The 13,790-nt window shown below is 39.3% G+C and overlaps 1 protein-coding gene across 2 annotated transcripts in view; it reads left to right on the top strand.

Moving 5' to 3' along the window:
• The window catches only part of LOC134359409 (transcriptional regulator QRICH1-like), a 51,069-nt gene that overhangs the window by 16,683 nt on the left and 20,596 nt on the right, over window positions 1-13,790 (top strand). For both annotated transcript variants that reach the window (XM_063072593.1, XM_063072592.1), the window contains exon 2: window positions 7,487-8,515. In XM_063072593.1, the coding sequence (XP_062928663.1) occupies window positions 7,496-8,515 (1,020 nt within the window). In that variant the 5' untranslated portion in view covers window positions 7,487-7,495. The remainder of the gene's footprint in view (window positions 1-7,486; window positions 8,516-13,790) is intronic.

Genomic DNA, 13,790 nt, shown 5'->3' with positions numbered 1-13,790 from the left:
ACTGCATTGATTTTAGTATACTCCATTTGCGGTTCATGATTATTTTGATATAAAGGTGCTGCACAAAATGGTCACTCATTTCTCTTCCCAAGCATATTAAGTTATCATTATTATTGAACAGATAATCTGATATTAGTTGTGGGATAAATATTGGCAGAGTACCAAGGAGTACTGCCCTTATAAACTGGGATTGAAACTAGTTAGAATAGTCCCAGGGGTTATTTTATGTCCATTTGGGAAGAGCAGCAAATCTTCATTGAATGTGATTGTTTTAAAAACATAAACAACAGGAATTCTGCAGATGCTGGAAATTCAAGCAACACACATCAAAGTTGCTGGTGAATGCAGCAGGCCAGGCAGCATCTCTAGGAAGAGGTACAGTCGACGTTGCAGGCCGAGACCCTTCATCAGGACCTCCCCCTCCCCCTCACACTTTCAAATCTCTTACTAACTCTTCCTTCAGTTAGTCCTGACGAAGGGTCTCAGCCTGAAACGTTGACTGTATCTCTTCCTAGAGATGCTGCCTGGCCTGCTGCGTTCACCAGCAACTTCGTTGAATGTGATTGTGCTACTTATGCAATGGACTGGATGATTTGGAGCATTAATATGTTCTTGGTTCAGAAATTGGTTCCTTCAGGAATGCAAAGGGGATTTTTAGTTCAGAATCAGGTTTAATATCACTGGCATACGTCGTGAAATTTGTTAACAGTAGCAGCAGTAAAATGCAATACATGATATAGAAAAAAATAAGTAGATCAATTATAGTAATTATATATGTATATTAAATAGTTGAATTAAAAATAGTGCAAACACAGAAATAATTAAAAATAAAGTGAGGTAGTGTTTGAGTTCAATGTCCCTTTTAAGAATCTGATAGCAGAGGGGAAGAAACTGTTCCTGAATCGCTGAGTTTGTGCCTTCAGGCTTGTGTACCTCCTTGCTGATGGTCACAATGTTAAGAGGGCATGTTCTGGGTGATGGGGTCCTTAATAATGGACGCCACCTCCATAGGTTTTATGACATCTTCAAGGAGCAGTGCCTTGATCCTGTGCAGTAGCCTCCCTCCCGTTCCAGACAGTGCAGCATGTTAGGATGCTCTCCATGGCACATCTGTAGAAGTTTTTGAGTGTTTTGGGTAATGATCCAAATCTCCGCAAACCCCAAATGAAGTACAGCTGCTGTCCTGCCACCTTTATGGCTGCATTGACGTCTTGGGACCAGGTTAGATCCTTAGATCTTGACACCTAGAAACTTGAAATTGCTCACTGATCCCTCAATGAGGATTAGTTAGTGTTCCCTCATCCTACCCTTTCTGAAGTCTACAATCAGCTCTTTGGTGGTACTGACGTTGAGTGCGAGGTTGTTGCTGTGACACCACTCAATGAGCTGGTATATCTTGCTCCTGTATGCCCTTTCGTCTCCATTTGTGATTCTGCCAACAGAGGTTGTATCATCAGCAAATTGATAGATGGCATTTGACCAAAGCCACACAGTCATGGGTATAGAGTCAGCTTCTGCAATGTTCCCTTTTGTTCAAGTTCTACACAGAATATTGGGATTCTGACAAATTCAGAATTCCACCATTTCTCAAATCATACTAAATTCCATTGTGACTGCCAACTGACAGAAGAAGCACCTCCTTCCAATATTACATGCTTATTTTACATCAACGAGCCAAGTTGCTCTCTGAGAAGCTTTACCGTTTAGACAAGAACTGCACAATTCTTTCGTTAATCCTCTTGAAAGATGGTTATGTAGTACGCACTACTTTAAAAATAACAAGATTGTAAGCTTAGAATGTTCATAAATTTGAAACAATTTTGAAGTTACTGGAAACAATTTTCTCCAATTGTTTCTATTCAGGGAGGGAAGTATACAGTATATATTTCCACTTCTAGCCATGATGCTTTCTTCATTGGTTTTTATCAGGGTAGAATTACTTCTGCTTGAACAGTACTGTGTAAAGGTCTTAGGTGCATATATATAGCAAGGGTGCCTAAGACTTTTACACAATACTGTATTAATTGTATGTATTCCACTGTAGTACTGCTGTGTTTAAAAAAAAAACACACACAAATTTAGTGACATGAGTGATAAACCTGATTCTGATATGGGTCTTTATTGTGGGCTGAGAGTAGAAAGAGGGCAGGGAGAGGGGAGTTAGTGGGAAGCACCAGAGAGATTCTATAATGATCAATAAACCAATGGTTTGGAATCAAACAACCTTGCTTGGTGTTTCAGCGCTGGTTGTGTCTGCACCCATGCCAACTCCCCTGCCCTGACACTTCTCTGCCATCTGTCCCACAGTGCTCCACCCTCAGTATTCCCAACATCCTTTGCTGCCACCAGATTTACAAACCCACTCTCCGCACCACGTTGACAAATACAGTACTGTGCAACCCTAGCTATATATATATATATATATATGTGCCTGAGACTTTTGCACAGTACTGTAGCTGAGATATTATAGGAAGTAAAGGTAATATAGGAGTGGGGCAAAGAAGAAATGTGAGGAATATTGAGTGCTGCCATAAAGGTGACATTCAATGCCACTAGTCTTCAGACCACACTGCTGACTTAAACTATTGTTTCATAAGAGTAAGCAAAGAAACAAAGTAACCGCATCGTGCTCCAAACACTTGTACAAACCACCTTTCAGATTCAATGAATACACAGACATACTTAGTACTCGCTTTTGTGTAGCGAAGCTGTTTTATTCTTCATGGATTTGGGCATTGATAGTTCAATGATTATTCCTGGAGCGCACACAAGCTACTGAAGAACTCAGCGAGACTTGGCCCAAAACATTGACTGCCCATTTCCTAACCTTAGATGTTGCCTGAGCCCGGAGTTCCTTCAGCATTTTGTTTGCTGCTCCAGATTTCCAACATCTGCAGTCTCTTTCATGATTTTGTAATGACGACTCCTTGTTGCCTCTGGTAACTTGTTCACATGCTGAGATGATCTTAAGAGCTAAGGTTCCAAGTACATGGGCTGCGATGAGATACTGTGGGTCTAATTAAACTAAGGTGTACTTTTTCTCTGCTGGATTCTTCAGCACGCAGTAAGTGTGAACAGCTAGGTATTTTTTATTACTGATTTTTATTTTGCAGTTTTGGTCATCAGTTGAGACTTCTAAGAAATGCCTCATTGTTTGCATCATCGAGAGGGAAAAGGATGTAATCAAGATTGTCCATGGTTATGGGACTTCTGTCCTGGATCAGAATTGTTTTTGCCTGCATTTTGTCTAGTAGCCAAAGACTGGTACTGAAAGCATTAATCTAAGACACCACAATTGTGTTTGGTCTTTGAGAGAAAAGTTTTACTTGATTGCCATCACATAGCATTGTGTCAGATTTCTTTAGCTATGTTCACCTCAAATAATGTTGAATGTAACTTGCTACCTATCCTCCTGGAGTTGTTCTCAGAGCCTTTGTTAGTGTGATGCTTCATCATTTTGTAGAGCATCTTTAGCTCAGATCTTATGGGCAAACTGTGAATCAAGTAGGTAACTTTGTATCAGTTGCATCCCTGGTACCACTTTATTTTATATGCTTTTTACAGGAATTCTCTGCTTTTAGTTAGCTAGCTAAAATAGATTGAAAAAAATAGCTGTTGACATTTTGTGGTCAACAGTTTATTTCGATATAATTGTAGTCTTATGAGGAGTATTTTGCCTAAGGATTAAAGGATGTGCATAATAATTGATACAGGATACAAGGAGATGGCCATTAGTGGTCGATGGTCGGTCTATAAAATGGCCATTTATAAGCCCAGAAGTTATTATTGTCATGATCATTTTTTCCCTTCTAATTGGAGTCTTCAGCTTGACATTATTGAAGACTCTTTTAAGCTCTGACTCTTCATAGAGTCATAGAAATCTACAACACATTACAGGCCCTTCGGCCCACAATGTTGTGCCAACTATGTAACCTACTCTAGAAGCTGCCTAGAATTACCCCACTGCGTAGCCCTCTATTTTTTCTAAGCTCCATGTACCTATCTAAGAGTCTTTTAAAAGACCCCATTGTATTCGCCTCTACCGCTGTTGCTGGCAGTACATTCCACACACCCACCACTCCCTGTGCATATATTTAAAAGAAACTTGCCTCTGACATCCCCCTTGTACCTACTTCCAAGCACCTTAAAATTATGCCCCCTCATGTTAGCCATTTCAGCCCTGGGAAGAAGACTCTGGCTATCCACACGATCAATGCCCCTCATTATCTTGTACACTTCTATCAGGTCACCTCTCATCCTCCATCGCTCCAGGAAGAAAAGGCCAAGTTCACTCAACCTATTCTCATAAGGCATGCTCCCCAATCCAGGCAGCATCCTTGTAAATCTCCCCTGCACTCTCTATAGTATCCACTCTTCATGTCCTTTATCTTCTCTGATGCTCTCCCTTGAAATAATGCCCTTAATTAACCCTGACACAAATGGTGGGGAAACTGTAAGAATTCTCCAGAAAGTAAGCCATCAGGAGATCCAGGATATCTTGGTTTTAATATACTTACAAAATCTCAACAGCCAAAACAAAGTGTTCATTAGGGTGATGTGATAGGATTGGAATTGGGTATTTCTAAAATGTCTTCAAACCTTCAATGTTTTTAAACAGAAAAGAATTCTCACTTTCTTTCAACCTTCAAAATTACATATTGATGTGCACACAAATTAAAAGTGGGTATTTTTAAAACTAAGCCCTTCGATCGTGCTCTACCATTTAATAAGATCATGGCTGCTCTGATTGTAACGTCAACTCTACATTCTATTTGACTCTCAGTGGCCTTTCAACCCTTGCCTGCTTGTCAAGAATCTGCCTACCCTTCTATCAGAATATTCAGTCTGCTTCCACCATCTCTAGAGGAAGTGTTTCAGAGACTTGTAGTCTTCTGCCAATAAGCATTTTGCTCCATCGGAATTGATTATTAATATTTGTAGATTTTCACCACAAGAGGAAATATTCTCTACACACCCACCCTGTTAAGACCTCTTACATTTTAACTAGCCTCTTCTATGAAGTTTCCTTATTAGACAACAAACCTATTCTAGATACTGAGTACATTTTGGAAAGTTTTGCATTCATGCAGCACACCTAATCATGCATTTCAAATGGGCCAAATGATGATTGGCATGATGGAGCTGCTTTTGACTGGCAAATAAAACCAAACCCCCACACAACAGGTTCTGACTGTGCGAGTCCTGGGCACTATCCGTCATGCTTAGAGCTGGCCACAGGTGAATTCCTTGAGCTCCTGGAGTCTCGGGTTCTCTGCTGTTCATGCAAGTTGATCTCTTACCTTGGGGTGATGTTGGTGCTGTTTTGAATCCTTTGATTGGAGGTTTCAAACTAGGCTTTCATTGGCTGTGGTCCTTTGCTGGCTGCTGGGGGGATTCTTCACTGCTGTCCACGGCTTCAGCTTGCTGATGGGGTTAGTTATACCCCTGATTAGATATTTGAGAAACTTCTCTTGGCTTGACCAATTGGACACGAAGGTGAGAGGATCACTGCTAGTTGGTTTACAGGATAATGTGTTTGGGGAAGACTTTGAATGCAACCGTTCAAGTGATGCAGGAAATCTAGGCTTCTGTCTTTATTTTTCTTTCCTTGGACTGACACTTAGGGTAAATATTCAGTCACTAATCGGTGGACTTGCATGTGCTCAGTGGCACCATTTCTTGCTGTAGAAATGTTAATGTGAGCTTTGACTGAATGTGTGACCCAAATAGTTTTGTGGATTTGAATTTCCCACCAGACTAAGGTCAACTTGGGCAAACTGATGTCCAGCAACACACACAAAGTGCTTGAGGAACTCAGCAGGTCAGGCAGTATCTATGGAAACGATGTTTCGGGCTGAGACTCATCTTCAGAACTCCCAACTGCCTGTGCTGAGGTGCTACTTCGTCTTGACCAAAACAGGAGATGAAAAATCTTTATTCCCTTTTGCACTGAACAGAACTGCTGTTTTTTGTCCAGGCTATTTCATTGCCTTTTCTCTTCTCCACCACCCCTCAAAGTCAGGGGTTAAATCGCTTAGACTGTGCTGTAGAAAACCTCAACAATGCCTCTGAATTTTTGTCTATAAACAGATGCATGCTAAAATTAAATTAGCTCAAGTTATAACATTTCATAACTTTCATCTAGTTGTTGATTTCTCACATTGAATGCAGTTTAACGTGGTGCAAGCTTGTTGGGAAGAATGGAAATTTTGAAAATTCTTCTGTCCATTGGATTATGTGGAGAGTTTGCTGGTGTAAATATAGGCATGTTTTTGGAAACAAGAACTTTTGTAGGTATTCCTGGATAAGTTCCAACATAAGTGTGAATTGTCTGCCTTATTATTTTACCTGTGTGATGTTCTGTATTGTTGGGTCAGAGGTATAACCATATAATAAAGAAATCTTTACTGGTAATTCAGTCAGGCCTAAAGACACCCTCCACCCTTGAGCAAAGCTACATCAATTTTTTTCCTTTCAACTGTTTGAACTTTTGTGACATTTGAAATAATGATTTCATTAATACAGTCCCTTGAGGTAGTATCTTGGCCATACTGATTTAAAAAACCTGTAGAATAGGTTCCCTAACTTCTCATGTATCCCATTTGAGAGAACTTCGTTTTTTCTGAATATTCCTCATCACCCAACTTCATTCTCCTCTAATTTAAAACATTGAAGTATTATTTTATAATTTCTCTCACTTATAACTTTACCACACCTTTCCAAATTGAACCTCTAGTTGGTAGGACTTAAGTTGTGCCACACTGTTTAATAACTTTAGAAGTTTCACTATCACTGCCTTTCAGAATTGCAGTCTTGCATTGAATTGCATTTGTACTTGTGTTACTTTAGATATTTGGCATCTTCAACCCTTTCAGTTTCATCAAAGCGTCCTTTTCAATAATCATTTTATTTGGGTTTGTATTATCCATCCAGCATCCTCTGACTTTCTACCATCAGGTGGAAAGACAAGAATGGTCAGGATGGGAAACAGTTTCTTCCCTCAGGCCACTAGGCTTCTGAACTTCATGCTGCATCGCATTTGAAGTGTCACTGGACAATTTGTACAGTACCCTAAATATATAATTTATGCACTGTACTTTGTGTAATTCATTTGTAAATTTATTTCTTACTTTCTTAAGTTATGTGCGTTATATGTGCTTTACACCCTGGTCTGAGATGTGTCTAGTTTTATGGTTTACATGTAAATAGTTAATTGACAATAAACTTGACTTGTTCCTTCCCACCTTAGTTGTCACATTGGCCAATGTTGGTGACTGCCTGATTTATTCAGGCTTTCTTTCTTGGGTATCTGACTGAGTAATCTTTTTGCTCCAGAGGAACGAACTTTATTTTAGTCTCCTTCAATCGCTTCATTTCACTTTTGCATGCCACTGTATTTGTACAGTCAGATAATGAACTTGAACAAGTATGTGTTTTATGCTAAGGTATTTGATAAGACATTTTTCTTTTTTTTTTCTTTATGTAGGAACCCAAAATGAATCATTCATTGGAGAATTCAATTCCCTATGACGAATATTTAAGAATGAAAGCACGGACAATGCCACAGCATCGTATGAAAGAATTTTTGGATTCGGTGAATGGGAAAGGATCTGAAGAAATTCAACAATTTGTTCAAACTCCTGTTACAATGTACCAACAAAGAGGACACTACATATACATGGACAGTGCTGATGTTGCTGGATCTTTACTGGAGTTATCTAGACCTATTAGTTCTCCAGTTCAACAACACACAGCCCAGGGTTCGCCGATAGGACAACAGCAGATGCAGTCTCACTCTGTACAGGCTCAGCAACCACACCAGCTGGAAATTCAAGCGGATCACCAGACCCTGCAAGCAAAGCAGATGCAAGCCCAGTTGCATTCGCAAACTACTTCTGAGGAGCCACAATCTGGCAGTAGGGTCATCAACTCCTTAGCACAAGAACGAAGACCCAGCTCTTCAGGTGTTCCTCAACCAGTGAAAAAAAGGAAAGTTGATTTACCAGTTGAAGAAAGCTACACTATGAGTCAGCCTCCGGGGCAAAATACAGTGACCACTGTGCTTACTTTGCCTTCTCAGGTACAACAGCAAGGCTATGTTCCTATTCGCCAGGAACTGCTTACTGTGGACAGCAGTCAGTTATATAGTGTTGTTCCAGCTACCACCTCAACTTCTGGCCCATTAACCAATGCAGAATCCTGGACTATATATACAACTCCTGCACCTGGCACTGAAGGTCAAACAGTACTCCAAACCACAATCCCTCATGATGACTGTAATCTCGTCCAAATTGATGAAATCCCAATGAATGTGACTGGAATCAAAATAGAAGAGGACAAAGACAAGTCTCTGGATGCAGGGAAATGCCAGCAAGACAAAATGATACATCCATCCGTGACAACTGCATTCTCAACACAATTTGTGAATGCAAATGGAAATCTTCCTATTCCTGTTACGATGCAGGCTGGTGGGAGAACCTATCAATCTCTGAAATACTGGGATCCACAAGTACAGGTATGTGAACAATTGGTTAATTGGGGAACTAAAAGAAGTTCAAAAGTTCTGCTGAGTTATTTCCACAATAAATTGAGGGAACATCGTAAAAGCTTTATGCATTATTGCCTGTTAGATGACACAGCCGAAGAGCCCATTGATAATCTGAAATTAAGAATCTATTGTAAATTCATAGAATGGGCAAGGCCACCTCAATTTATACACTACTATGCAAAGGTCTTAAGACACATATATAGCTAGGGTGCCTAAGACTTTTGCACATACTGTAGCAATCTTGTGTTGCACTGTGGTGCTGCTGCTTTGTAAAAAAAAAACAACAAACAAACAAATTTCATGATGTGAATGATAAACTTGATTCTGGTGTGGGTCTCTATTGTGGACTGAGTGGGAAGGGGGAAGGGCGAGGGGAATCATGGTTGGGAAAAGGAAAAAGTAGAGAGGAGGGGCAGGAAGCACTAGGTGATGTCCAGTAATCAATAAACCAATTGTTTGGAGTCAAATGACCCCTCACCTGGTGTCTCAGGGCTGGATGTGCCTTGACCTGTGCCACACCCTGCCCTCGGCACTCCTCTCTGCCACCTGTCCCAACCCCTTCAGCGGCACTCCACCCTCACCATTTCTATCATCCTTTGCTCCCACCAAATGTACAAATTTGCGCTCTGCTCCATGTTGACAAATGCAATGCAAAAGTCTTAGCCACCTTAGCTATAGATATATGCCTCAGACATTTGTACAGTACTATAGATTAGAACTGTAACGCATCTCAACTTTACCTTCAGCTAAAGACCTTAAATTTCTTGGCATCCATTCCACCACCCTGAGCAAATGTCATGACATATATACTAATGCAAAAAAATGTCTGAGAAAGTGCATAGTGGCTGATTCTAACAAACCAATGCTGCTGGTGGTGACCCCCACGGATTGTTATCCTTGTATGAGGTGCCCTCTGTGTTCTAAAAATCGAAGAACTATATTCGATCCTTTATTACCAGCTAGCAAAACAGACAACCTCGAAGCAATGCAATTAAGCATAATAAAGTGGTTAACGAATGACACTTGTCAGCCCCAGCTCCACTGCCCAGAACAAAGCATGAATACATAACCTATTCCCCTTTGTTTTTGCTATATCCTCACTCAACGTGATGAGTTACCATAATAGACAAGCAACACAGAGTACAATGCAGATAGAAAACAAATGCATGGCTCCTACAACGTGCATACCCTAATTACCACTTATTTTGTCTGCTGGATAAATTTTTGATTTGCTTTCTAAGAACCGTAGTGGAGCAGTACAGGAGGTGGAAGCATAAGGAATAGTTTGGATTCTTTTGGTGTAACCAGAAGAAGAGTCTAGATTAAATCACTGGATTAAAAGTTTTTGCCCTGAACACTATTACTGGTTTGTATTTCAATGCTAAAAACTCCTCTTTAAAAATAACCAAGCAAATTCTATTTGAACAACAACCAAACTAAACAACACTCTATTCTTTTGGTTGTGGTAGACAGGTGCTTTTTTTGGAACTGGAGATGATTTCTGTTACTGAAATGATTGCAACCTAGGATGTCACATCACTAAGGGATGCAAATAATGATAAACTTGTACAAATGGGCTTAGTTGTTCAGTCAGCAGTAATTGTTTTTTTTTGTTGAATCAGAGAACTCTTTTGGTTTATTCCTCTATATCAGCATCTTAAAAAAAAATTGTAAACATCAGCCTGAAACATCAACTGTACTTTTTCCCATAGATGCAGCCTGGCCTTCTGAGTTTCTCCATCATTTTGCATGAATTTCCAGCATCTGCAAATTTTCTCTTGTTTGTAAAAGAAAAATTACATTGACTTGGCATCAGCAACAATTTTTGGAAGCAAGTTTCAGGTTTCTGCTGTCCTTTGTGTAAACTTGTTGCCTTATCAGAGTCCAAAATTACTAGTTCTTATGACCCCTTGGGATTTTCCTACAAGAGAGAATAGTTACTTGTCTCATAATTTAGTAAATTCTTTATTAAGTAAGATCAGTCCTCAGTCTTTTGAACCTCTAGGGAATATGCAAGCCATTTATTAAATTCATCTTTAGTTAACCCTTTAAATTTTGGAGTTTTGATTAATTTTTGCTAGTTTCCTAGTCCAGTATATATTCCTGAGATTTGTTGCTTGGAACTGAACACAGTAAGCCAATGAAGGTCTGACCAAATGAAACGCCGATTCTTTTTTGCCAGTTATTGTTATCATCAGCCAGTTTCACATAATTTCAGATATTTTACTCTTAAGTGCATTGTCACCATCATTATGGGCCGTATCATATAATGTAGGCGATTGTGCTCTTTCCTTAACCATGATTGTTCTTGGCAAATTTTTCTACACAAGTAGTTTGCCATTGTCATCTTCTGGGCAGTGTCTTTACAAGACTGGTTACCTCAGCCTTTATCGATACTCCTCAGATTGTTTACCTGGAGTCAGTGCTTGCATAACCAGGACGTGATATGCACCAGTTACTCATATGACCATCCACCACCTGCTTCCATGGCTTCACGAGACCCTGATTGGGGGGTTAAGCAGGTTCTACACCTTGCCCAAAGGTGACCTGCAGGCTAGTGGAGGGAAGGAGTACCTTGCATCTCCTTTGGTAGAGACGTATCTCCATCCTGCCACCCAATTGTTGCTAGATGTCCTGAAATAACAGTTAACACCTGCTAATCATTTTTTTAAGCAGTTGACACAAGCTTCAGTGATTTGTGCACATGGCACCCGAGTACATCCTTCTTTTCAAACTGGTAGTCTGTTTTTATCTACTGCTTTATTTAATTGCCTGAGAGGAAGCCAAAAGGAAGATTGAGGGGGGCTCTTATTGAAACATATAAAATTCTAAAGGGATTGGACAGGCTAGATGCAGGAAGCTTGCTCCCGATGTTGGGGAAGTCCAGAATGAGGGATCACAGTTTAAGGATAAAGGGGAAGCCTTTTAGGACCGAGATGAGGAAAAGCTTCTTCACACAGAGAGTGGTGAATCTGTGGAATTCTCTGCCACAGGAAACAGTTGAGGCCAGTTCATTGGCTATATTTTTTTTTTTTTTTTTTTTTTTTTTTTTTTTCCTTTTTGTTCTTTTTAAATCTTTTTATTGAGTAAGTATACAAAAAAGGTAAGCCATATAAACATTAATACAATGTTAAAGTACAATAAAATTCCAAAAGATAACAATACCAAAAAGAAAATACTACAAACAATGTAATTTAAGCATAAGAAACCAAGATAACATAATAGTATACTAGATTTTATATATATCAATGGAAAAAAAAAGAAAAAAGAAAAAAAAAACCCCCCAAAAAAAAACCCACCGTGCAACTACCTAAAAGCAAAGCAAAGCAATGGGCTAACTTGAAACCAAACAGAGTTAAACTTAAAATCACGTCCTCAATCCCGACCTCCATTAAAACAGTGAAAAAAAAAACAAGAAGGGTAAATATTACATTAAATAAAAATATCGAATAAAAGGTCCCCAAATCTGTTCAAATTTAAATGAAGAATCATAAAGGTTACTTCTAATTTTCTCCAGATTCAAACATAAAATCGTCTGAGAAAACCAAAAAAAGGTAGTTGGAGCATTAAGCTCTTTCCAATGTTGTAAAATACATCTTTTCGCCATTAAAGTAAGAAATGCAATCATTCTACGGGCTGAAGGGGAAAGATTACTAGAAATTTTAGGTAGTCCAAAGATAGCAGTAACAGGGTGAGGAGAGATATCTATATTTAATACCTTAGAAATAATATTGAAAATATCTCTCCAAAAAGTTTCCAAAGTAGGGCAAGACCAAAACATATGAGTTAAAGAGGCTATCTGCCCCGAACATCTATCACAGAAAGGATTAATATGCGAGTAAAAACGCGCTAACTTATCTTTGGACATATGTGCTCTATGAACCACTTTAAATTGAATTAGGGAATGTTTAGCACAAATAGAGGAAGTATTAACTAATTGTAAAATCTGCCCCCAATCATCCATTGGCTATATTTAAGAGGGAGTTAGATATGGCCCCTGTGGCTAAAGGAATCGGGGTATGGAGAGAAGGCAGGTACAGGGTTCTGAGTTGGACGATCAGCCATGATCATACTGAATGGCAGTGCAGGCTCGAAGGGCCGAATAGCCTACTCCTGCACCTATTTTCTGTTTCTAAGAGTTTCATTGTACCTATGTATAATGACAATAAAGATCATTCAATTCAATCAATTTTACTTTGAGGACCAAAGTGATCTTGCCCCTTGTTGCACCTCACCAATTTCCAGAGGAGAGAATGGGTAAAGAATTGTTGGATATTAGGGCAAAACATTTATTTCTCAATTATAATGTATTTTTTATTTTCTTCATTTTGATTCCAAAGAACTTTATTGAAGCTGTGTTATGAAGTTGAATACTAATGCAGAGGAAAGAGAAAATGAATCGAATAGTATAAATATTACTTCATTTGTTTCTCTTGCATGCATTAGTAGGTTAAGGATTTTGATGGTTTGTGGTCTTAGGAAATAAATAATTTGGAATTTTGGAAAAAAAATGCTGGCCCAGCGTGTCTGGTCATGAAAGCGATGCTTTCTGTACTATCACCAGATTGGGATCATTTCAACAAAGGGATCTACTTGGTGGCTAAGTTGATGTGGAGTTTTCTTACAATGTGAGTTGCATGACACAACCTCAGAGACTTTAATATTTGTTTATTAAAACTGGCCATTGATATTGCTAATAAACAGTATGTACAACCGTCAATGTAGTGTAGCAGTTCGTGTGACACTATTACAGCTCAGGACTTCTTGGAGTTCAATCGTGGCTCCTTTCTGTAGGGAGTCTCAGTCCGTCTTCTCTATGGAATACGTGGGTTGTCCAAAAACATACAGGGTAGGTTAATTGGTCATTGTAAATTGTCCCATGATTAGATTAGGGTTAATTGGCTTTGTCAGGGATTGCTGGGTGGTGTGGCTTGAAGGGCCAGAAGGACTTACTCTGGGCTACATGGATAAATAAATTATTTTTGGCTAGCTGTTTTTAAACCAAGCAGAGTTTCAAACTTCGCCTGAAAGTTAAATCTGTGCTGAGAAGAATGGCCTTACAAAGATGAATGTGTGTGATGCTATTTCTCACTTCCTCCTGCATTGGAATTTTGTCAGCTTGAGGTAATGTGACAAATCTGTAATTTTAGTCAGTGATGCTGTGAGGAAAGGTCACAGTAAAAGAGCAGTAGTCTTTTCCAGAACAAGATATTTGAAGTTATGAAGGAAGGTTTGCAAACTG

Source organism: Mobula hypostoma, chromosome 20 (genome assembly GCF_963921235.1).
Source record: "Mobula hypostoma chromosome 20, sMobHyp1.1, whole genome shotgun sequence".
Classification (NCBI taxonomy): domain Eukaryota; kingdom Metazoa; phylum Chordata; class Chondrichthyes; order Myliobatiformes; family Myliobatidae; genus Mobula; species Mobula hypostoma.
The sequence above is the reverse complement of the archived record's forward strand: the minus strand, read 5'-3'. Positions and strand labels throughout refer to the sequence as shown.